The sequence below is a fragment of the Eriocheir sinensis genome, chromosome 5 (genome assembly GCF_024679095.1).
Source record: "Eriocheir sinensis breed Jianghai 21 chromosome 5, ASM2467909v1, whole genome shotgun sequence".
Taxonomy (NCBI): Eukaryota; Metazoa; Arthropoda; class Malacostraca; order Decapoda; family Varunidae; genus Eriocheir; species Eriocheir sinensis.
In genome coordinates, this window is record NC_066513.1 from 24184884 (window position 1) to 24211621 (window position 26738).

Here is a 26738-nt window from a genome sequence, read left to right on the forward strand (position 1 = left end):
TATTTTACAACATGAAGCACTTGTCTTTTTATGTTGCCAATTTCCAAATTATGTGCCAATACATTTAGAATGTGTGCAGGGCAACTATGGGTTAGCAATTTCAGTTCATTTGCTTGTTGTTTCTCATTTTGTTGACAATGGCTGCATTAGATGCTTAAGTCTGTCCTCATATAGCAAGTTTCTCACCCCTTGGATCTTTTTTTTTTTTTTTTTTTTTTTCCATGCCTCCATGGTCTAGTGGTTAGTGTGCCTTGCTACGAATCCGCGGGCCTGGGCCAGTCAGCGTGCCGCTCACCCAGCTGCCCTTCCTCCCTTTTGGGCTGGTTGAAAAATGGGTAACTGGGGAAACCTAGGGAAGGTAAACTGTCGTAACCCGGATGTCATGCTGACCCTGTCCTGGGGTGATGGGTTCTTCCCACCAATGGCTCAAGGGCCAGTGCCACGAAGATGAGCACTGCGGCCACGCTCAGCTGTAGCGTATGCCCCCATCTTTACTCTTGGTTGGTCCCAGCCAATTGTTGGCGCAGGCAACTGTTTTATAGTGCCGCCATCTTCCTTGGTTAATCACCCCACGAGCTTCACTTGGTCCTCTTTAAAGAGTTTCGCTGGAGCCCGGTTGATGGGCAATCATGAGGACAGCATGTGGGTAGTCTTGGGCCACTCCAAACACTTAAATGAACTAAAGAAAAGCTATTAAAAGGAACAAAAAACACCGAATATAGGAAGTGGCAGTAAAGGAAATATTTGAAATATATACCCCTTTTTTTCAAAGAATCACTTCAAATACATACATGGATCATCCACAGCCTTTTCTGATACTTTCATTTGAAGCTGCATTCATCTTTCTTTGTGCAATTTCAGTGAGGACATGTCCAAAATATGACATGATCTGGTTATACTGTTAACGACTAGACAGAGTTGTGGTGTGGTGCTGGCCAGTGGCTGGCTGGCTGCGGATGGTCAGTCTTAGGACTGGCTCAAATAGCCAGCCAGGTTACTTATGATGGAATATGATACAAGAATACTCTAAAAAGTGTTTGAAACTAATGTAGAGAATATAGAGGTTTACATTTATTTAATTATTTTCAATAATAAAAAAAACATAAAAATCTGATTTAAAAAAAAAATCAGATCTTTTTTTAAAAAGAAAAAAAGAACAACCCTGGAATACACTACAGCTGTGTGTTGACTGCAGTCCTCCTCCCAGTTGTGTTGGCTCTTTGAGTCTGTGGTGGAAACTGAAGCTCGGGGGAGGGGGGGGGGGATTAGCCAAGCAAGATGGTGGCACTATAAAACAGTTGCCTGCGCCACAATTGGCTGGGACCAACCAAAAGAGTAAAGATGGGGGCATACGCTACAGCTGAGCGTGGCCAGTGCTCATCTCCGTGGCACTGGCCCTTGAGCCATTGGTGGGAAGAACCCATCACCCCAGGACAGGGTCAGCATGACATCCGGGTTCAGACAGTTTACCTTCCCTAGGTTTCCCCAGTTACCCATTTTTCAACCAGCCCAAAAGGGAGGAAGGGCAGCTGGGTGAGCGGCACGCTGACTGGCCCAGGCCCGCGGATTCGTAGCAAGGCACACTAACCACTAGACCATGGAGGCATGGAAAAAAAAAAAAAAAAAAAAAAAAGATCCAAGGGGTGAGAAACTTGCTATATGAGGACAGACTTAAGCATCTAATGCAGCCATTGTCAACAAAATGAGAAACAACAAGCAAATGTACTACCCAGGGACATGGGCCAGTATGAAATCTGGGATTGCCACAGTTCATCTTTCCCAAGTACCCATTTATTGACCAGCCTGAAAGGGAGGATGAACAACTGGGTGAGCTGCAAGTTGACTGCCTGGGATGGGATTCAAACCCGGGCCTGCAGATTTGCAGTTAGGCATGCTAACTACTGCTCCACAAGGCGCATTTATTTACTTTGGTGTATCCTTACTGGATGAAACTGTCAAGAATGTGTCAAAACATTAAGAAAGCCTTAAGGGATGGTGTTGATGCACTCCAAGAATATCATAACGAAACCCTTGCCCTATAATAAGCTTTATTTTTGACACACTTGCTGGACGTAGATACTGCTTTCTCTAACTTCTCCCTTCTTTGCACACCCCTACAGGCCACACAAACACCTTGACCTCCCCTGAAACGCCCAGGATGCTGAAATGTGTGTGCACCAACTGTCCATCGAATGAATGTGAGACGGATGGACTGTGTTACATCACCGTCACCAGGGAGACATCAGGGGAGAGGCAGACACATAGGTGAGTTAGATCTGCCCACCCACACAACCTGTACCACCTCATCTTTCTCCTCCACCTTTTTCTCCTCCTCCTCCTCCTTCTCCTCCTTCTCCTCCTCCTACCTGTGCTCTTCCCTCTCCTCCTCTTCCTTTTTACTACTACTCACTTTTGCTTCTCTCTTTGCCCTTGAATGTACAGGGAAATGTATTGTTGTGTTTGTGTTGTACATGATTGTGGGATATGGGACAGTTGTTATTATTATTATTATTATTATTATTATTATTATTATTATTATTATTATTATTATTATTATTATTATTATTATTATTACTATTGTTTCTGGTATCATGCCGCCCTCCTTTTTTTTCCAAACATCATTATTGAAGGCAGGTTGACTGGGGTGTTTAAAATATTCCCTATGTTTATTGGTTCATAAATTGTTGTTTATTGATATACTCTGGCAGCATTAGGTGGTATTAACTCAGGACATGACTTCCCAATAGTTTTACAAATAGCATGATACATTGAAGATCCCTGCAGCCATTTCTTAGGGAATAGGAGCACATGGAGTATGATCACCATCTCATGAATGTTACTCCAATAAGTATTTGTGAGAGAACAACTTCCATCAAACATAATTGATCTGTGGTTTAAAAGACTGAAAAATAAGTGCATATTCTTTATTTTCACAATAGTTCACTTTCATACCTCATATCAATGTTCTTGAGTAATTTTTTCCTGATATGAGTGCTAATTGGAGTGATGAGTACAAAGTGGTGGCCATACGCTACTAACTATAGATCAACTAATTCATTTACTAGTGTCGTTTAGTCTTCTCCTGAGTGAAGGAAGATACTTACTGCTTATCTCATTGCATGGTACCATTCACCAAAGTTTTATTGCACCATGAATTGCCTCACTCCATTTGGCTTCTTTTGTTTAATAAGGCTCAGTGATATATTTTAATTCCTTTTACCTAAATTACTTGCCCTGTTCATTCATCAGATGAATGGGTACCTGAAAATTACAGTATTTCTACCTTCTCTAAATTGGAACTATTTAACAGATATTCGTATTGGGCAATGTGTGGATATGTGTGTAGGCAGTGAATCAGTGTGGATGTGGATGTTTGTATATAATTATGACCGTGATTGTAGGCAAGGATTGGTTTGTGGATGTATGTTGATATGAGTGTAGGTGAGTGTAGTTGGGTATGTGCAGTTGTGTGTGTATGGCTGTGGCTGTGAGTGTATGGGTGTGGGTGTAAGCAGGAATGGGTGTGTTGGTGTATGCAGGGAAAAAAAAATCACCTTAAACATTTTGAAATCATGCCGGAGTGTCAGCTGTAGGTATTCTTCTATTCACATGAGGAGGAGTCATTCATGCACCCAGATGAGTGGTGATCTTGCACCTGTTGATCCCTTTAAACAGGAGGTATCACAAAGGAGGTATTGATAAATGTCAACAAAGAAAGACCTTACTTTCATAGAACAAAATTTTTGTTGTTATTGGGAACAGCCCCCATGAATTTGTTAAGTACACTCGTTCCTCAGTTTCCCAGATATCATATTTCCTTGACCAAATCCAGGGTCCAACAGTTGTCGGGACATATGCTTGATGAAGTCCGGGAACCGATATAGAAGTCCAGATAAAAAAATTGGGGTCCAGCTTTGTCTGGTAGTTGGTGGACATATGCCTGGCAAAGTCCAGGTATCAAAACAAAAGTGGTTATACATCAGATTCCATCCCGCAGTTCGTGTTCACACCACCTGCTAGGTGGCTACATGTGCACTGGATGTACATATTAATTACTGTCTCATGCGTTAATTAAACAGCTGCGCTGTGACCTTACATTCACATGTAAATATGGTATGTACTGAAATGAAGTATGTGCATAAATAATTTGCATTTGTATAATATTTTTGGCTAGGCGTGGTGTTGGAAAAAAAAAAAAAAAAAAAAAAAGGTGAATGTTGCATCGCTGCTACCGACAGTGCATCGGTTTATTTACGTGTATCTGCTAAGCAGCTGCTTGTAGTTGTGATCTAGTTTTTATTACCCGTTTCACATTTCATTACCTAATTTTTATGGGAAGAGGTATTCATTAGTAAATAATTTGCATAATATAATATGCTCAAGCACCTGAAGTAAAAAAAAGATAATGGTAGACACTTCGTGACTGTCATCAATGGTGCATCCTTTGTTGACACATAATGCAAGTCTTCATATAAATTGTTATAGTTAATCTCTTAGATGTGCTACTTTAATGTGGTGGACAAAGTATGATAAAAGTCCTGGGCAGGTAGTGAATATTTGTGATTGCTGGACCAACTATGGTAAACGCCTGTGAATGGGTCGTGGTCCCTGCACTGTAGCGATTTCTGATTCCTGGACTTTTATGGTTTCTGGACAAGTTCTTCCCTTATTAGTCAAGGAAAATGAGGGTCGAGTGTACATACCTTTGATGAAGGTTCAGATTATAGTTGGGTTAGGTAGAGAGACAAAGATAAAGAGAAACTAATAGTAAATACAGGTCTGTAACTAGGATTGAAGAACAGAAGGGTCAGAAATGTCATGGTATCCCAGATATTCATGCATATCTAGTTTCAAGGTTTAGTGTTTTGGAGCTTGCAAAGCAAAGTAATATCATTAATTTATTCAATTTGTTTTCTAATAGACTTTCTAAGTGAAATCTGAACCAAAAAAATAATCTCAACACACAAGGGGGCAAATTATAGGTTGCTATGTTCAGTGGTGGGCACGGTTCCGCTAACCGCTAACTAGCGAAGCTAACTTTTTCGTTGGCTGATTAGCGTTTTCGCTAACTTTGGAAACAATTAGCAGACCAGTTAGCTTCCGCTAAACGTAGTTCCTCCTCTGCTAACTTCAAATCTACTAAAAATTCATACTAGTTTGTTCTTGTTCGTTGTGGGCAGACACAGCACCAGTTGAGCCGCATGGCGCAATAATTCCAGGGCTTTCACTTTTGGGTAAATTATGCCTTAAAGTAGGGTAATTGGACAATTATTAGGGAAACTTTTTGGTATTTTAGGGTATTGCATCTTCCATTTCCGTCTCTTTGAACTCGGGATTCAATAACAAGAATTCAATATTTTCCACCCGACAAGAAATAAACACTGCTATTTACTTATTCACTTAATATACTCCTTAGTATTATTTACATTTATGTATCTAAATTGATCCACTATCCCCAGCTGTGTAGGGGAGCAGTCCTGTGTAGTGTGTCATCAGATATCTTAACAGATTTTGTCTTTCTGCTCTGGTATTGCAAGTTCATAAATTATATTAGGCATAAATATAGTGTATGTTGAATTTACATTGTGTACATCTTTATCATCATCTGATTTTGGCATGCTATACCTTTCTGGAAAGCTCTATGTCTAAGCTATAACATTGAAATTTCAGGTCACTAGGTCTGTTTCTAAGGATTTTAAAGCCAAAATACTAAACCGAAGCTAAATCCATATAAAGAAAAGTTAGCGATTAGCGGTCAGCGATAGCTTCCACTAATTTCTTTATCAGTTTAGCGATTTAGCGTAAGTGAAGCTAACTTTTTAGTTAGTGGATTACCAGTTAGCAAAGCTAACTTTTCGGTTAGCGGTGCCCACCACTATCTATGTTATTCCCCTTGGTTGCAGGCCTCACTCTGTCACTGTATTCATATTATCACCATTGGTAGCCTTGTTCCCACCAGCAACAACCCCCATTCATAATCTGTGAAGATGGGTAGTATACATGACATCCCTGTAGTATCTGACAGAGTACCAGATAGTTTCTTTGGAGTTAAATGCCACAAATAAAATGTCAATGAAGTGGATATGGTGCAAGATCAGCACCCTACTGGAGGGTTAAACAATCATATATTAAGCATAGTATAACTTTTCCTATGCTATAAGGGGCCACATATACCATAGCAGAAATTCCAAACACATCATCTTGAGATGCCATGTGGTGTGTGTTTTGCATGTTATTATGTTTTATTGTTAACATTTATATATTTCACTAATATTTTGATCTATACTGTTTAAAAATTTATATTAAATCCCATGGCGGGTAATTATGCAGAATTGGTCACTAGAGAGCTGTTGAGACCTGGAACATGTTTACCCCTTCAGCAGGTGTCAAAGAGGCAATATAGAGCAAAACAAGTAAAAGAAAATTTAGCTAGAAGGGAAGCAAGATATCACTTGCCCCAGCACATTGCTGCTTTTGGTGGGGGCATCACTGTGATGGTGTGAGTCACAGTTGAGGGTCACACTGCTCCTAGAGGTGGTGGTTAATCTTCCTGTCATGTGTAAATCAGCACTTGCAGTAAGAGACAGTGTATCCAGGTGTCACTTGATTTCCTTATAGCATTTTAAGTAAGTAGAGCTTAGACAATTTTTTGAGTATCTCGAAGTATTGCTTGCATACACTATATACTGAATGTATGTCAAGCATGGAGAATAACCCATACATTCAAATGCCAAAAACATAGTGGTGCGTGACCCATACAGTTTGTTGGGAATCAAACTAAATAGCTTGGTTATTGCAGTTTTTTGTCAACTGGCTGTTGATCATTTACAAATATACACGTATCATGATAGTAACAATGTGAGGAACAGTAAACAGAGCTTGATGACTTGTGTCCTTATGACTGGTTGAGGGAGCACTTGTTTGAACACTTGCTGCCTGATAATGTCACATCCTTGCTTATTGAGTGTAGTCAGTAAGAAGCTTAGTACCTGATCAGCTGAAAGAGGGCTTGTCAGACAAGCAGTGCTTCCCTTTGTAAATATTGTTCATCCTCAAGCACTGAAAGGACTATTTTGAACCTCAGAATTATAAAGGAATTGATAGCAGTACTACAACTTGACTGAAAATGACTGAATTAAGAGAACTTGACTCAGTGGCCTGTGCGAATTGTTAGCAGCCGAAACTTACTAAGAGTTCAGAGAACTCGTTGAATTGTGTCATTCTGTGTATTTTGTTAGCCAAATGTTTCAGTGATGAAGCAGAAGACACCACCACCAGACAGGGGAACTTTATGGCTCTCTCTGTTACCATGCACTAAGGTGTCATACATATTTAGATTTTAACCTTTGCTTTGATACTAAATTTGACATGCGATGCACTCAGTTCCAAAGTATGTTTCCCATGAGCTCAGCATACCTCTTCAAGACGAAAAGGTAAAGTTTGATGAACTTGGAAATTTATTCAATCAAGTGGGAGGTGTTATGATTCTCTGAAGGACATAAGGTATACTTTTTTGTGATATTTGGCTGTTTATATATAATGATTTTACATTCTATGTAACAGCTGTATCTAAATATTTGTTACAATAACATTAATAATTCACAGCATCCTATTCTAGGCACATTCTCTTTATTGTTTCTGTTGTACCAGTTAAAAGTTCGAAGGGCATGCATGCTTTTTAGTTCATAATATTTTGCAACTAACTTCTTTACTTTAAAAGGGTTGATAATCTTTATTTATTTCATTTATTTATTGGAATCTTCATTGGGCCCAAACTGAACCCAACCATAGATGCTGCTGCATGCCTTTGTTAAACACAGTTGAAGTTTGCCTCACTCGCTTTTTGCTGTTGGTGCCATACACAGGACGCAAGCAGGGCACACACACTCTCACTGCCTGCCAATCAGTCCTTTGTAGTTATTGGTTGATGGGGGACTCAAACTACTTTAGGTGTTAAAATAATGTATTGTCTCACTTTTGAATGAGTTGTGACAGGTAAGCTTGAGAACTTTTTTCTCTTGGTTAACACAGGACACCTTTCAGTTGTTGATTCTAATGGTTTGTGTGTCAGTGTTAGTGTGCAAGCTATATGACACCACTAACCTACCCACTACAAGCTGGAATTGCTGCTCATGCTCAACTAATCAAGTTGGTCTTGTCCATTGTAGAAAGATTTATAAAGCACACAGTTTTATCTAAATACTATGAAATAATTCGTTTTTACTTTTTACTGGTGTTCTTTTAAATTGAAATGGGCTGTAATAGGTAGAGATATAAAAGTTTTATAGAAGGCAACCTTGAATATTTTATCACTTAATATGTAAGCCAAGATATGCCAAGTCTTACATCCTCTCTTAATTTTCAAGATATAATTTTTATCCATGCATAGAGGAGCACTAACACCAATACCATACATAAAAATCATACATTAATTTAACTTTCCCACAAAGTATTCTAATTACTATTACTGACTTATTTTGATGACTAACCAACAAGTTATTGAAAATTTATAACGAGCAGTTTAGTTCAAACCTCAGCTTCTAGAGGTGTTGAGTGGCCTTGCTCGACTTCCGTTTTGTCAGGAAGGCAGGGTGTGTTCTCCTGTTTGTATGTATCACTCTAATTAGTACTCATATCAAGTAAAGAACTGCTCTGGGGGATTGAGCTTCGGTATGAAAAGAAACTATTATCAAAATAAAATTTGATAAACATTCACTTTCATATTTCAACTTTTATCCTTAGTATTTTTTTTCTTTACTTTAGTACTTGTTTGAATGGTGGATAGAAATTGTCAAGCATACATTATGGCACACTTGGGAATAACATTGGCCTAGTTGAGTACTGTGCAGATATTATATCATGCAAATTCTTGGTGACTAAGCTCTTCATATGATTTAGTTATGATATTGTTTTGTGTAGTTCATTGTAGTTGTGCACCATGGTCTATTTATGAGTCAAAGTGAAAACACCATTTTCTTGAAGTTTACAAGTAACCAGAAAGCTAAGCTTCTTCAGTACTTAAGAAAATATGTAGTAATATCTCTCCTCCTTGGGTATCAGTAAGACCTCATTTATGATACTCATTTGACTTACTACTGTGGAATGTTATTAAAGTGTTTCAAAGGACTGTTATGCTCTAGGATTACCTTCCCTCAGTGTAGTTTGTGGTGGTAACTTTTTTATATGTGCGCCAAGGAGCTTGTGAAACACTCGCAGGGAACACTTGCTCTCCTCTCCCCCACCCCGCCTCTAGTCAGTCCTCCCTCAGGTCAGTCTCATCATACTTGTCATCCCAAAACTTATACTGAAACTCAAAATTCATGCTGGAACAATAATATCAACAAAAATAACAAGTAAAAGAAATTAAACAGTCTCATGTCTAGATCCAAATGGTGAGAAGTGTTTGAAGTTCAAGAACCTACCAATTATCAGAAGGTACCTTTTGAAATGTCTCTCCATGGTGGAGATTGTTGTGAATGGGTGAGTGGAGTGTTGAGGAAACATGGGCTCAGCAAGTGTCTTCTTTTGAGGAGTCATTGACACTAACAGCTATATATGTGTCACTCTGAATGGCTGCCACAGGAAGCAGGCGTGTTTGAACAAAAGCAAGCAGTTCCCTCCTGGTAGCTCATACAAGTGCCAAGGTGGCTACTTCAACAAAATATACCCAGGGCTGAGAGAAGAAATCTATTGCTGCCGTGATGTTGACTACTGCAACAATCAGCATGTACTAGCCCAGGGGGGGCTGGCCCCGACTCACTCCACGCAAGGGCCCCCCCAGCGGCCGGAGCCTGGTGAGAAGGGTGGGGAAGGTAAGGCCAGCACCAGCCCATCCTCCCCTCCCAGCAGCAGGCTGGAATGTCACCACTAGCATTGTAGTCACTGGTCACATGATAATCTTCATAAACATGGAGTCAAGAGGCTTGGCTGCAACCCTCTGGTGCTGGGGGTGGTGGAAGGGCTGGGCTATGGCACCTTCTGCTGTGTGATTATTGGCTTCCCTGCCCCACCTTGTAGGCACTTTACTAACCACTCACAAGCAGTTTGACTGTACCCTTTAATCCTGGTTTCTTGTGATATACTACTGTACTTGTGCACTACCATTCTGCTTTATTAATCTGTAGCTCTCACCTTTTTCCTCTCTTGACCCCTTACTGTTGCAGACATTAACATTTCCTATAATTATACCAGTTTTCTAACTACAGGTATATAATTCAAAGACAACAAAAGTAACATCTTTTTAGTTTTCTTGTTTATATGTTTTCAGAAAGGCTTACCCCTCACAAGATGAGCTCTGCTACACTTAAAGGATAACAACTTTGACTTAAGTCAGCGGACACCTTTTACAGTATTTAAGAACACTATAATTGTAGTCTGCTTTCTAGTATCATGCCATTGCTAAGGCAGTTTAACTGGTAAAGGACAAAGGCAAAGGTTGTTGGACAGTGGTTGTATGTCAGCTTTGAGGGCCTTTGGTTCATATTTTTACTCTTCGGTGTGTTGGGCTACCTGTCTTTTCTTTTATGCTGTGACAGCCGAACTTCCAAACTGGTTTGGAGATTCTTCTTAACCAGATTGTCTCCTTATACTGCTGGTAGCTGTAACCTCTTGCCACTACTGACGGGTTGTGTCTGCTCTCTCGTTGCCGCAACACTTGGGGCCTTAAGCTTGTTGGTATTATGTGGTTGCTGGTAGGCAAGTCTGTGGCAGTCTATTGTATTGGTTTGCACAGCCTTCTCTTAGTGCCCTCAGTGTGGCATGGTGTAAGGGATATCCAGTCATCCTTTTATGTGACATCATACTAACTTGGGTGCCTTGACTATTCTGTAAGGAAACAGTGGTGCTGTCTGTCATTGCAACTCATGGTGAAGGATGCAGCCTTGCAGCAGCATTGGTAGAATTTTTATTCGTATAAACTTCACAAGTGGGTGTTGATATAAATATGCTTTATTTTATTCTACAAAAGTGACTGTGTGAAATATTATTGAGATGTCTAATATGTCTGCTTATTCTATGGTGCTCTGTGGTTGTATATAATATTTAGTGATCATTTCTAATGTAATGTGCAAACGTCTTGGTATCAGTGCATATGTGAAATATGTTCTTGATAAGCTTTTACAGTTGAATTGCTTAGAATTGATGTATAGTAGCATAATGATTTAATTTTATCATTTACTATTATGAAGTGAGTTTGAAGAAATACAATATAAAGAATACTTTTCAAATGTTTGCATTCAGTGTGGTTTTGTAATTGAAGTAAAATTTTCTAAGGGTTCATGGAAGGTTAGGATGAGTCTTTAAAATGTTGTTGATGAAACTATTGCATAGTTTTAACACTAGTTTTTAGTTTTCAAGTGTAAATTGAAGTATTTCAGTCTCTGAATGATAAGCCTTGCATGAAGTGTTTAAGGTGGCTGGGATATGTTAAAAGGACTGGAAAAATTAGAACACCAAAAATGGCATCCGAGTTCCAAATTGGCCCAATATGGCTTGACTGCTGTTTGTTCAGACATGTTTGTCACTGCTGGCTGCTCAAGGTTTCTTTTCTGCTATATGTCATATTAATCTTGATATCTGTGGCATTTAAACTTGTCTTACATTTTTTGTCAAGGGGTTTACACAGCAAATGTATGTGTGAGAGAGAGAGAGAGAGAGAGAGAGAGAGAGAGAGAGAGAGAGAGAGAGAGAGAGAGAGAGAGAGAGAGAGCATGAACTGAGCCATTTAACAACGTTATCCTGAGAACTTTTCACAAGTTCCTTGTTACTGTCATAATGAACAAGGAGGAGAGATAAAATATATTTTAACTACTGATATCTGTCACGAAGGCATGTTCAAACTGCTATTGCTGACTAAATGATTTTTAATGCCATATCAGTTGTGGTATGGATTATAAATAAAAAAAAATCATTCAAATTACAAAATCTTTAGTTGTTGGAGTGTTTGTTACAATCATTTTCAAATGTCAGCAAAGTCAGCAGACTCATGATTCTTCTCTTTTGGTGGAAAGTGCCATGCTGTCCTGCCTTCATTGCCCCTTAACTCACAACTGCTTGCTGGCCCTTGGGCCTTTGTTTACACACACGCTCACACACACATAAGTCCCTCCTTCACAACCCCCGTCATAGAGATCTACTCCCACCGCCTTCCCTCCCCCCACTAGACCCACAAGACACCACAATATTCTCGTCCCGGTCAAAACTCGCACGGACAGATATCGGCTTAATGCGATACCGACGCCATTAACACCTCTATGATCACATGACCCCTCCACCCCAACACACACACACACACACACACACACACATCACCCTTTCCCACCTCCCCCATTACTCATCACATGAAACTCATTGTATTATATTTTTGTGTATTTTCAGCCGTATGGCTGCCTACAAATGAATAAACCATTTATTATTATTATTATTATTATTATTATTATTATTATTATTATTATTACACACACACACACACACACACACACACACACACACACACACACACACACACAATCTCTTCCGTGCTCTTCCGTAGGGGAACGGCTGGATGTCTCGAGAGAGACCCGCAGCAGACCAAGAGGTGAATTATTCCCCCCCCCCAACACACACACACACACACACACACACCCTGTGTTGGGATCAGCTGTTGGTCAGCACCTGTGTTGTTGTGTTTACAGGGTCAGGGTTATGCTGAGAGGCCCATCTCCCGTGCAAAGAACTTAACCCGGTAGCAGCGCGGATCATGTTTCTTAATGGTCCCTCCAAGCGAGAAAAAATAGAAAAAATTACCCCTCACACAAACTATTTCATGATATATATCAAAGCATTTCTGATCAGATTATGTATCATCTATTTTGGGGGGTAAATTTCATGGCACAAATTTGGCCCGTCGCTGCTACACGGTGAAGCCACAAATTTGGCCCGTCGCTGCTACACGGTGAAGCCACAAATTTGGCCCGTCGCTGCTACCGGGTTAAAAAAGCTAGTGTAAGATGAGTGAGGGGGAAGAGGGGTGGCAGACACCGAAAAGAGGAAGAAGAGGAAATGGAGCAAGACTGAAAATGCGAGAGGGAGCTGTGGGAGGGGATGAGGATAGTGAAGATTGTTATGAATCTAGCGAACCAAATTTCTCTGGTTTTGGAAATAATGAACCGTGTCTGTACAGAAAAGTGTTGCTGGTTAAAAAGAAACTGAATATGTGGATCGGAAGAGTCAAGATCATGGAGGATGAAGAGATGGAAAGTAAGAAGATGCACAGTGACTTACGGGCAAGAGTACGAAGTCTAGAAGAAAGGGAGAAAAAAAACTAGTTCAGGGAAATGAGGAGTTGAAAGAGAAGTTGGCGAAATATGAAAAAATAATGAAGGAAGTACTTGGAGTGGTAAGAAAGAAAAATGAAAACCTGAAAGAGATAATGGACAAGGAGGAAAAGAGAGGAAGGGAGGAAGTGATGGGTGAAATAAAGACCTGGAAAGTTGAACATGAAAAAGCTAATGTAGACTTCCAGGATATAATTGAAAAGCAACTGAAAGAGGAGAAGGAAAATGTAGAAAAAGAGGTGGTCAAGGTCATGAAAAAAGAATGAAGATTTAGTAAGAGATGTAGCGGATAAGAAAAAGTGTTATAATATTCGGAATGAAAGAGAAAAACATAATATATAAACCAAGAAGGGATAAGGAAGAACTTAAGTCAGTGAAGGACTTACTGAAAAACTTGAATTACGAAGAAATACAAAACCTTGAGGAGGAGGTGGATGAGATTGTTTGGATGGGCCCTTACATAGAAGGTAAGACAAGGCCAGTTAAATTAAGATAAAAATCACAGAAGGTAACTGAGGAAATATTGTACAGAACAACTAAACTAAGGGAAATAGACAAATGTAAGGAAATATACATAACACAAAAATAGAAATGAAGAAGATTGATTGATTGATTGATTGATTGATAGTTTATTGTTGCAAGTAAACAACAAAGGAGAAGGGAGGAACATGCCATCCCAACCCCCAGGCAGTACATAGTGTGATAAGGATGAAATGGAATGAATTACAAGCAGAGGCAAAAGAGAGAAATAATGCAAGATCAGAAGAGGAAAAAGAAGTATTTTATAGAGAGTTCTGGGAGATCGAGTAAAGAAATGGTATACTGCCGTCCCTCAAATAGTACGGTTTCCAAAAGTTCGGTTTCGGTTTTATACAGATTGTCATTGAAGATCTTTTAGGATTTTTAAATTTCCTGCTCATCGGGATATTTAAAAAGCCTTAAAAATCTTCTTAGAAAATCCACATAAAACCAAAACCGTACTATTTGAGGGATGACTGTATGAGGGAAAAGCCGAAAGAGAACAGAAGCAAGACAAGATTGAAACAAATAAGGGATTAAATGTGATGTATACAAATGTAGATGGAATAATATCTAGAAAACTGAAACTACAAGACTACTTAAAGGAAAAACAGCCCAAGATTGTATGTTTAACGGAAACAAAGCTGATTGAGGTCATTCAAATAATGTTTGATAATAATTACAATGTATAGAGGAAGGATGGAAAGGATAAAGATGGTGGAGGAGTGATGATAATGACAAGGAAGGAGGTATTAGTAAAATCAGTAGGATATGGAGAAGGAAAGGCGGAAATAGTGAGTGTTAATCTAGAGAACAAAAACAGAGAAATGATGATAATAACAACCTATGTACCACCAAGAACAAACTCATGGAACAAAGAAAAATATGAGACCATGACTGAAGATACCATTCAGAGTTTGAGTAGGTTACTCAAAGCAAACAAAAGAGTCTTGTTAGTTGGAGACTTCAACTGTAAGGAGGTAAATTGGGAAACATTTGAAAGTGGAGGTAGTGAAATGGCGTGGAGGGAAAGATTTCTAAGATTGACTATGGAAAACTTGATGATGCAGTGGGTGACGGAGAACACAAGATACAGGAATGATGATGAACCGGCGAGACTGGACCTGGTGCTAACAAAGGGAATGCACTTGTTAATTGAATGAAGATATGTGTGTCCCCTGGGAAAGAGCGATGTTGTGATAACAGAGATGGAAACAGAGGAGGAAGGCACTGAGGGGGACGAATCATATAAAAGAAACAGGAGAAACAATAGGAAGGCAGACATAGAAAATCTTAAGAAATATTATGAAGAGCTAGACTGGGAAAAGTTGAAGAGAACAAAGGAGGTGCAGGAAAAGTATGATATATTTATGGAGGCGTATGAAACAGGTGTCATGAAATATGTTCCATTGTATAAACCCAAAGAAAGAGGAAAGAAGGATTGGTTTAATGCAAGATGTGCAGATGCAAAGGAAAAAAAGAGACAAAGCGTGGAAGAGATTGAAAAGAAATAAGAATCAAAGGAACAAAGAAGATTTTAAGATAGCAAGAAATGAATATGTGAAAATAAGGAGAGAAGAAGAGAAAGGATATGAAAAGGATATTGTTGAAAAGTGCAAGGAAGAACCTAAACTGTTTTATAGATTCATAAATGGAATAATCAAACGAAGGGAAAAAATAGAGAGACTGAAAGATGGAAATAAGATAATTGAAGATCCTAAAGACCTGACTGAGCTGCTAAACAAGAGGTTCCAGCAAGTTTTTACAAAAGAATCAATTCAATGAACCACAAGTTGACAAGATAAATGTTCAAATGTATGAAGTCATAGTAACTAAAGAGGAGATATATAAAATAATGGAGGAGCTGGAGGAGAGGAAAGCAGCAATAGGACCGGATGGAGTCTCAGGTTTTATTCTGAAAGAATGCAGAAATCAGCTGGTTGGACCGGTATATGATATCATAAAGTGCTCAATATCACCGTCACCGTTAATCCTCTTCTTAACCTCTTAATCCTTTTCCATTTCCTCTTAATCCTCTTCTAAACCTCTTAAGAGGAAATGGAAGAGGATTAAGAGGAATTTAGAGGAGGATTGAGAGGGTTAGAAGAGGATTAATCCTCTTCCATTTCCTCTTGACCCTTTCCATACTGTGACGCCGACGTCTGCGTCACGGATGGAAAGGGTTAAAAGAGATCCCCCTCCCCCGATGGGGTGCCCGAGCGCACCTGGGGGGATAGTCTCGTTGCGAGCGCTTAGCAACGAAAGGGTTAAAAGAAAATGCATTTCTAGTTACTTCAACTGAATAGACTTTGGATCATTTAGTCACTTAACAGTAATGAATTCTGGAGCCATCCACAGCACAGGCATCATAAATGTAATAGATTTCAAACAGGTCAGGTTTCAGAGACTAGTGTGTTGTGGATAGTAAAGATTGCTATGTTCACTGCACCCATACAAAGGTGTTTTATAATGTTTCATTAGCTATGCCAAGAAATGCGAAGTGTTTTAGAGTCTATTTTCAGAATGCGAAGAGGTGCTAAATGGTTTAGTCAGTACCACTAATGTAAATATTACACCTTAATTTCCCATACTCTACCACACCAAAGGCTCCCATATTCTACTAGAAGTTTCACATACAAGAAAAAAGCACTTGTGTGTGTGAATTCTTTGAACATTCTGTAGTTGCATAGTATTGATGCATTAGCCCTCATGAGGGACACTTATTAACCCTATGGAGCAAATTTGTATATTTCTATTTGGACAAAAGAATTAGCTTGATGCATGGAGGAAATGAAATAGAAATATCAAAGCTGAAAGTTGTATGGTTTGCATAGAAATGTTCTTTCTCTCCTTCATTTTCTTGCAGTTAATTAGGAATCCTAATTCCTCTGTGATCAAAACTGATTTAATAGCATACAATGTGGACTTATGTTTAAATATTTTAAGTAGATATTGTACCTCAAAGTCTTATGATAAAATTGCTAACAATTTTTTGCATTCATCTACCAAATATGATTATCCATGAAGTTAAAATCAGAAAGCACAGTAAATAAATATTTTAAATGATAAGATGTATAAAGTTACATGTACTTTAAATTGTTAGCAGTTTTCTCTTTTGGGTAGTATTAATTTCTCATTTTGTTTTGTAGCACCATTGATTTGTAACAAGCAGCACCTTTATTTAATATGGATCTTGAATTGACAGCATTGTAGATGTAGGCTTTGTAGCTCATTGGCACTTATTTGGAGACTCATTCTACAATTTCTAAGCTGTTTATTTGAAATACTGTTTGGAAAGGATCTGTTCTCTATGTGTACTAGATAGTAATATGTGTGCTATATAACATTATGGAGAATAATTTAAGCTAAGACATGAGGAACTTTGTCATTTGCCCATTGCAAGAAGGGCTTGTATACATTAACAAATATAGGGCAGAAAAAAGGTTGTAATTTAAATACTCAAACAGGCTCAGCTGTGTACATACCATATTGTAACTTATGGAAAGTTACCAGAGAGTTTTCACCATCAGCCAGGCTGCTGGGGACAGGACAGTCCATTCTGCTACAACTGTTTCTGTTTTGCACAGCTTGCACTGCTCACCCAGTATCTCAGACTGCTGCAGCTGTACCATACATTTTGCACATCACTAACACTGCATGCTTTTATGCCTTTTTGCATAGCAAAAAATGTGTAAAAGAGTTAACATGCATGACATTACAGTAATTGATAGTCACAGTATCCTACTCTGTGAACTCATTTTCCTCAGTTCTGCTGTTTTCTTGCCCAAAGTACTGCTTCTCTTAATTTTGCTGGCAATTAATGAATGAATTCACACATTTTCAGAGGCATAGCCAGGGCAGGTTTCTGTTTGGGCAGAGCCTCACACTGAAAACAAGTCACTGGGTTGACATTATTCCAGTAAGGAACACATTACCCGGCAAGTTTGGAACTTGGCTTTGTAGCTGATACTCCCTTTTATTATTTTTTCCAATAGTTGCTTGTACAAGCTTCAATGAGAATTATACCTTCACTGCCACTGTTGGGTCTCACTTGTTTGTGGTGACATGCCACCAAAAGGCTTCAGTTTGTCAGCCAAGCAGTTTATGAAAAGTAATTAAACCATTGAAAGTCATGTTAAGAGACCTTTGTGGTCTCCGAGATGACTGTCAGACAAAAAAAGTTTGAGTGCTTTATTAGTGATTAATCACGATTCTATTACAAAATTAGTTAAATTTTATTGAGAGTAACATGCAGTTTGTAAGGATACTCCCAGTGAGCAAGGTGATATAATCCATAATCAGTGGGATTGAGAGTAACTTTCTTCCACAAGCATTCATATTTGAAATTTTAAAGGAATTGAGCACTTGATAAATGTTCCCATATATATTATTTTTCTTTGTGTGTGTGTGTGTGTGTGTGTGTGTGTGTGTGTGTGTGTGTGTGTGTGTGTGTCTCTCTCTCTCTCTCTCTCTCTCTCTCTCTCTCTCTCTCTCTCTCTCTCTCTCTCTCTCTCTCTCTCTCTCTCTCTCTCTCTCTCTCTCTCTCTCTCTCTCTCTCTCTCTCTCTCTCTCTCTCTCTCTCTCTCTCTCTCTCTCTCTCTCTCTCTCTCTCTCTCTCTCTCTCTCTCTCTCTCTCTCTCTCTCTCTCTCTCAAGGGATTTAATTGAAATGATTTTGCATAGATATAATTTTGTACTCACACAACACTCACAATATTTTTAATTTCTATTTCCACTCATATCTTGAATCTTGTGAGATAAGCATTCACTGTAGGGCCTAAGAACAGCATTTTAAACAACTGTCTTTGTAGATAGACCGTATATCTGACACAAGACACCAGTGATTAGCTAAACTGCCATATCTTATTCACTAAAGGTTTGGGTAATTTCGATACAAATTTTAAATCTGTTGTTAATGTAGAATACACTGGACATGGTGAAGTGCTGTAATTCCAGGTGAGCAGAGGGTAGGTAGCAGGTGTACACTATATAACATTTTCTGGTGACTGAGTGGGCATATATTAATCAGATAATTATATGTCTTCATCCCAGTGCAGTTCTTTCTGTTTTTGATGATTCCTCATGTGTATTTCCTATTGCGAGCTGTGTATTTCTACTAATGGTGTTTAATTGTATAAACTGATGATTAAGTTACTTGTATGAGAAGTAATATATAGTGAATAATTGTTTATTTTCTCCTATGTGTACTTATATATTTTTAAGTGTTTTAATGATTGTCAGGTCTACAGCTAATTGTGGGGCTGTGTGGTAAGCAAGCAAGACCTAGTCTTGTAAGGTACATGTGCTAGATGTTTGGTAAGTGCTGGTAATAGTATTTTGTTTCTAAGGTAGTGTTTGTGGTGGGGTGTAATGTTATTGTCTCTCCTTCCTGTGCCCCTAGGAACTGCTTTACGAAGGAACAGTTAAATCCGATGAGCAGACCATTTATATGCTTGAACACAGGCAACAAGGCGAAATATGTAAATTGTTGCAAGGATGGTGACTACTGCAACAGACATGTTACTCTACCTCCCGAGCTGGAAGTAGGTAGGTATGACTGAGTAGTGTACCCTCTCAGCTCCTTTACACCTGTCCCCTGCAGCCCTCAGGGTGTTCTTCAGGCAGTCCTGAGCCCCAGCATCTTCATTTTTCTCCTACTCATTAAGGGCTTGTCAATTTCTTTAAGAATATTTTCTGAAACAATCTTGTGAAGGTGGCATTAACCCATTGCTTTTTAAATTTATTATTCATTCATTGGTAACAATTATTTTACCTTGGAAAGGAGAATTAAAAGCAACAGTTGTGCTTTTACTTATATATTGGTTTTGATTATGGTTGAAATAGGGATAACCTATTTATTTTTACAGGAAACATGACAATCATATGCCACTTCACACACTAGCCAGAACCTCTTTGATGCAATGAGTAGTTGTGTTGTGGTGGTTTGTGTTATAGCAAGGGCTTTCATTGTTTTAATAATTATTATGCCTTATTTATTTATTTATACATTGCTTCTCTTGTTAGCTGACAAGACAATCGTATGATGTAGATATTATTTTACCTCCTTTGTATGAGATAATCGTTTTTTTGGTAATGACTGTACGTATTTGTGTTCTGGTGTCTGATGGTGATGCTACAGTTGATGCGGGCATCGTGTTCCTCGTATAGTGTTGTGGGTGGCAGTGGTGGTCATCACACTTTGGGTTGTGGGAGTTGGGTATGCCCATCTCGAGGAAGGGTTTTCAGGTGCATCCAGTCAACCTGAGAGAGTAGTAAAGGGTGAGAGAAGTGGTAATTTAACTGGTCAAATTGTTCCACAGCCACTCTCACGACTGCTATGATGAAGAAGATCTTTTGCCTTTCTCTGTTCGAGCTACCTGTTCTGATCCACTTTGCAATGATGTCAGTCCTCGTAAAATCCCAGGAGGTGAGATGATATTTTGGTGTGATGGTTACTTGTGATAAATCTGTCTGGGTCAGCCTTGCAGTAAGGGCTCTTGTCCGTGGTGAGGCTCTGTGGTCTGCCAGTAATCGTGGGCCCATGTGGGATTCCTTCATGCACTGTTGGGTATTGTTGTCTTGAAGTACAATTAGCTATTGTTGTGGCTGTAAAGAAACTTGTAAATAACTTTGGATTGATTGAAATGCACAGTACAATCAATTCTCTTAATATATATGGGTTAGGTTTCTTAAAACTTGTTGCCAACAGTTTTGTATAATATAATGAAACAAGTTTCCCTATTCAAATCTAAGTATGTTAGAGGGTATACATTCCAAGCTCATCATCCCCAAAGAATAAGTTTGACTCAAGAAAACCCTATGTTAATCTTATGTTGCAGAAAAGATTACATGCAAATAAGCGAGTGTGTGTATAAAGAGCTTGTGTATATCAAGGCTTGCCTTTACTTATATCCTTTTCAATCTAAAGTATCAATTGAATCAGTCATTGGTAGAAGGGATACTAGAACTTTTTAAGTCCTTGATTTATACTTTGGTCTTTTGCTTGATCCTCACTTCGTGCCTGTTCTGTCTTGATTACTGCTGTGCCTTAACTTTGTTTCACTTGTGTTCCACTGCTGTGCTAACATTACTACACCCTGTTTCAGTGAGTTCGTCTGAAGCAATATTTCTCTGGAAAAATCCTCATCGTGACTGCCTTGGCACGTGCAAACACCTTGTTGTTTTGACACTCAACTTTTTTCATTCAGTACAGTTTTTCATGTTATAATAATTAATAATTACAGTGGGGCCCAGAAATTTTCTAATTAGTAATGTCTAGTCTAGCGATAGGATAGAAACAGTCCTGAGTTTCATAACTAATGATCATAGCCTTGGAACTAGCAAAAATGTTCCAATTGGTTGGGAGGAATGAGTGGGCAAGTTGCATCAAGACTGCCCGAGGAGATGTTGTGATGGGAGTTGTGCGGGAAGGGTGGGCACCTGTTCCCCGATTTCAGGTAACCCGCCGGCCATGCAATGTTGTGCAATATTATACAATAGAGCTAACAAGCTTTGCCAAGATGGTTCCAAACACCCCTACTGAGTCCACCAAGTCAGTCATGGCAGTGACTGTAAACCAATCATGTCATTGTTATAAGTGTGGCCAGTGTCACCTCTTTTCCATATTATGACCTACAGATGTTTCATTCAAATATGATTCCTGTTTCTGGTACAGGGTCGCCTACAAGAGCTGCTGAGGGAATATTGTGAGGGAGCTGTTGTGTGGGACACCATTTTATTGGGCTATAGGAATGTGTTTTCCGTCTCTTCATATTGCTAGACATGCGGCCCCACTACCAGAAAATTAATTGCATTGCTTCCCGCTTCATGTTGTCAAAATAAGCGGGTTGGAGGTCAAGTTATGAAATTACTGCCATAGGGCAAGCCTTGTTCATGATGGAGATACTGAAACAGGGTGTTGTGACAGGCAGTTAGCTGTCAAAAAAACAGCAAGATAATGGAACAACTAGTCCTGCGTGATATGTCATCACAATCGGCTCCAACATTGCTACATTGCCTCACCAAAGGCATCTGTGATGTGCTCATCCTATCAGCAGCTGCACACATCATTTAGTATTTATATTTTTCCAAACTGACTGCCCAATAATCTATAACATCAAGTGGCCACCCATGAAGTGGAAAAAGATTTCACTAACTTCAGAAATAGGCTTGAAGACATGAAACATGCCAGACTTAAAGAAGGTGTTCGAGTGTTCAGTCATTAATTTAACCCTGGCAAGTCAGCATAATAGTTTAGCATTAGCTGCAAGTTGTGATTTAACTTTAAAAGTTTGAAATTTGAGGGATTTCAAGAAGAGGTTGATGTTGAAATTAGATGTTAGTCATAGAAGTTTTGATGTCCTGATAGGGATCAGAATGTATGACATTATAGTCGAGTGATATTTCTGCAACAACTATTTGGAATTAATATGCATATTTTGAAGTTGTGTGTTAAGATAGGCATGAAGTAAAGCTGTTGGAATGTGTGTACTTTATAACTAGTAAAGTTCTATAAAACATATGAAATGGAAACTCATGGTATAGTTCTACTAACACTACTACTACCACGACTACTACTGTTACTGCCATTACTATTCCTCCTGCTACTACTACCACTACTGGTGTTGCTGCTGCTGCTGCTACCACATGTCACTATTTCTCTATATAAATCAAGGACTTACTGTGTGATGACACATTAATTCACTTCTGATTCGGCATTGGAAATGCAGATGCATCAATAGGCTTTCATTGTACTTCTTAGTCATGTAGGAAGAACTGTTTGTAGTTAATAAGAACTGATGATATCCACAAACCAAGCAATATTTCATGAAACAAGCAGTTATCTGTAACTATTATTGCAAATAGATGCAGCATATTGCATTATATATACTACATAATGAGGCCTGACTGGTTAAATAATGCATCCATTTAAAGTGCCATCACAAATAATGAGTTGTACTGGTGAACAACAAATGTTTTGACTCTCCCCATGCAAGAAGACCCAAATGCTTCATTTAGCTGACTATATATAGACGAGGAAGACTACCTTACAGATTAATATCTTCTTTCTTATTTCGTCTCTTCAAAAATTCTCGTCTTTTATTTTTAATAATTTGTTGTGTGTTGAATGAAGTGCTTGCTCAGTTGGTTTCGTTTTTGGGGAAGTCTCAAAATGATAATTGATTATGAAATAAATTACAAATAATATTGGTACCAACACCCTTCATGGTGTGTCATGTTGACTTTGGAGAGAAGAAAGCGATGCAGTGTTGGTAGTGACTCAGGCAGTTGTGACGGTTGAGTGATGGTGTCTAATGCTGGCATACATGCTTCCTGCGCGTCTCTGGTGGACTGATTTGGGTCAACATGGCCCTCACAGGCTAGGGTATGCTGGGCTGTGTGTCTGGATCACAGGTGACACTCCTTGTGTGGCTTGTATTCTCTTCATTGACTTGCTGCTCCAAGTGTTGTGCTGTTGTGGTGCTGTGATGCGCTCAGGAGCAGTGGGTTATGTCCCTTCCTTGTTTTAGCACGTTGGTTTGTTGGGAGTTTCAGTTTTAGACAATGCCAGTTGCTGCCTTGGCTTTGTATATATTTATTTTACCTACAGTTGTGTGTCAATTGATGTATGTGCATATTGCTGCATATATATATATATATATATATATATATATATATATATATATATATATATATATATATATATATATATATATATATATATATATATATATATATATATATATATATATATATATATATATATATATATATATATATATATATATATATATATATATATATATATATATATATATATATATATATATATATATATATATATATATATATATATATATATATATATATATATATATATATATATATATATATATATATATATATATATATATATATATATATATATATATATATATATATATATATATATATATATATATATATATATATATATATATATATATATATATATATGCAGTCAGATATTCATACAGTCAAATATTATATTCATACTTAGATACATTCTATAGTATATATTTTAATATACTTTTGTGTTTGTGAATGCATTTTAAATGGAGCCTGAATACAATGGAACTAATTGATTCACACAAGTACAGTAACACTGCTAAACTCAACACATTAACATACTCTTAAGAACTTTAAAGAAGGAACTCCTTTCTTTCTGTAAAGTTTTAGTTATCTGCTTATCTTACCTTCAAAGCAACAGAAGACTCGCACTAAGATTTTAACACAAGGGAAAAAGGTTCCACTCTCCTCCCTCTTGGTAATGAACTCCCATGTCGACACAAAGATATCCACGGCACAATCAGTTAGCTAAACACATATGGGAAGTCTTGGTAATGAACTCCCATGTCGACACAAAGATATCCACGGCACAATCAGTTAGCTAAACACATATGGGAAGTCGAGTCATTACATGTAAACTGAACCATCTACTAATACCCTGAAGACAAAACACACATACTCTACTGATTCCTATTGTATTCATTGGTTCATATTTTTCTCTAAGTATAAAAGCAAACATATTGATGAATGTGGTTTTCTATTTCCTGCTTGATTTGGTGCATTTTTCCACACTTGGAATGGTGCAATGATAGTCTGTACTTGAGTATGAGGTTCATATTTTTTCAGTTGCTTCCATCTGAGGAACTGACACAATTGTTCACTTGAGGCATGCCTTTACTTTATTTGATACTGAAGCGTGCGTGCACACACACACACACACACACACACACACACACACACACACACAACACACACACACAAACACTTTTGTACAATTTTCACATTAGCATCTATGTCTGCAATTTCCAGTTACTGTAGATATTTTAGATAGTTATCCTTTTATGTCATCTCCTTAGCATAGCTTTTAGAGATGAGTGAATACTAATGAGTTAATTCATGCACTGCAACAGTAATTTTTCTGTTGAATTTGTTGATTGTTTAACAAACTTATGAGTAATAAAAAAGTAGTGTTCCAAGAATGTAATGAATATAATCAGCATTTTAATTAGTAGTGTAGCACTGAGTTACCCTCTTGATGACTTGACTTGTACCATTGTGTTAACCATCGTCACCTATTGTTCAGGGCCATCACCAGGGCCGTCAATGAGGTACTTGGTGCTGGCTGGAGCTGTGGCACTGTCCCTGCTGCTCACTGTGGTCCTGGTAGCAATCATGTGTTACTGGCACCATCATAAGGTAAAGGAGAAGTCTGCTGAGCTGTTCTTCTCATTCCTTTCCATCACACAGTACACTCTCAATTTTGTGGACCTGATTTCTTTATGATTTTCTTTTTAATATCTTGGACAAATATCTGAATAATTGAAATTCCATCATAGTGTCCTCTTGAAGCTAACTATAATTAATGAGATGTCAACAAGTGAGGAGTATGGCAGTAGAAAAAAAAGTTGCACCTGGCTGCAATTGTGAGCATTGTTCTTTGGTTAAAGTTAACCTTTGGGTTGTACTATTTGTTTTTTGCTAGTGTAATATTCTCCTTCTAAAATTCAGCTTGCCCTATTTGAGGCATGCATGTCATACTAGGTAATTTATGTTGAATGTTTTCTAGTGTACACTACTTGTGAATTGCATAATTTGATTTTGTACTCTTCAGGACCTTACTTTGTTTATAGCTTATACATGCCTGTAAATGGCACCATAATAAGGTACAGTCCCTTTTTTTCTTTCCTATAAAAGAGAAAGGGAATAGGAGCTGCTAAAGCTATCATGGCATTGTTTTTGCCCATTCATTGTAGAAAATTTTTGTCCCATATTTCCCCTATATTTTAGTATTTATTCATTGTCTTCATTAACCCGTAAGAGGTCAGCCAAAATTGCCATTTTTAAATGTCATGCTGAGGCTTTAAACATGGCTCCCTCAGTGGTGCTGCCAGACAAATGATTTTTGAGCCATGCTACATACATTTTTGTGGCGTTTTCCACTCATTTTATAGCACCTTATGATAATCTCATGCATAAATTATTCCATTTGCAAAATTACAGTACTTTTATCACAAAATTATTGATTATTGTTCTTCTCAAAATATAAGTATCCCTTGTCTTCATCTTGCACCTTCCTTACACAAACATTACCCTGCCTGTATGCCTGCCTGCCATTGTGACTCAGAGGCAAGTGATGCGGCAAGCAGTGACGAGTGGAATGTGAGGGGGTTGGGGGTGGCTTACTTGTGTTTCCAATTGCAGGAAACTGTACTGATATATGCTAGACACTTCCAGAAATATAATAATGTGGCTAGAGGGAATTTCAAATCCGCAGGAAGCGATTAAGTGACTGCAGATAGTAAACCTGGGCTCCACGTATATGTACGTGAATTACCTCTTATGGAGTAAAAGTAGATCAAGAAAATGAAGTTGGTCTTATTCTAGGATTGGTTGAACTTTCCCATTATGTTCCTGAATTCTTTATGTAAACAACTGTCATCAGATCGAGTTGAGCCAATCAGGACTTGTTAATCATGTCACGACCTTCAATGTTAACTTTACTGTAAGCTATCTTTGACATGTAAAATTTGATTTGATTGGTTAGTTTTAGCATGTAAAATTGGAACAAAATTTGCCCTCTGTTTTCGGTATCATCTTTAATCTTTTTGGGAGTATCATGATATCCCCCCCCTCGGTCTATTTCCTTTACTGTAAAAAATAGTGATCATAAAGAAATTGATCAATCAGTCAGTTTACTTGTATTTTCTCTGCCTCATTGCAGGAGCGGAATGAGCGGATCCGACGAGGCTTCCCTGATGTGGAGTCCATCTTAGACCGGTCAGAGGTGCCGTTAATGGGCCCACACACACCCATCAGGGACATCATTGAGCTCACCTCTAGTGGTTCGGGTTCAGGTATG

At 38.3% G+C, this 26738-nt stretch overlaps 1 protein-coding gene and 1 long non-coding RNA gene across 7 annotated transcripts in view; both read left to right on the forward strand.

Annotated features, from left to right (window-relative positions):
- The window catches only part of LOC126985493 (TGF-beta receptor type-1-like), a 47894-nt gene that overhangs the window by 3080 nt on the left and 18076 nt on the right, over positions 1–26738 (forward strand). For 3 of the 6 annotated variants that reach the window (XM_050840465.1, XM_050840503.1, XM_050840475.1), the window contains exons 3-6: positions 2121–2265; positions 9583–9812; positions 24963–25075; positions 26601–26733. In XM_050840465.1, the coding sequence (XP_050696422.1) occupies positions 2121–2265; positions 9583–9812; positions 24963–25075; positions 26601–26733 (621 nt within the window). Of the gene's footprint in view, positions 1–2120; positions 2266–9582; positions 9813–19232; positions 19379–20151; positions 20259–24962; positions 25076–26600; positions 26734–26738 lie in introns of all 6 variants that reach the window. The other 3 variants (XM_050840486.1, XM_050840500.1, XM_050840493.1) reach the window with 3 other exon arrangements.
- LOC126985525 (uncharacterized) lies at positions 23839–24644 on the forward strand. Its single transcript, XR_007738773.1, has 2 exons — positions 23839–24210; positions 24284–24644. It is a non-coding gene; the product is annotated as an uncharacterized LOC126985525 (long non-coding RNA).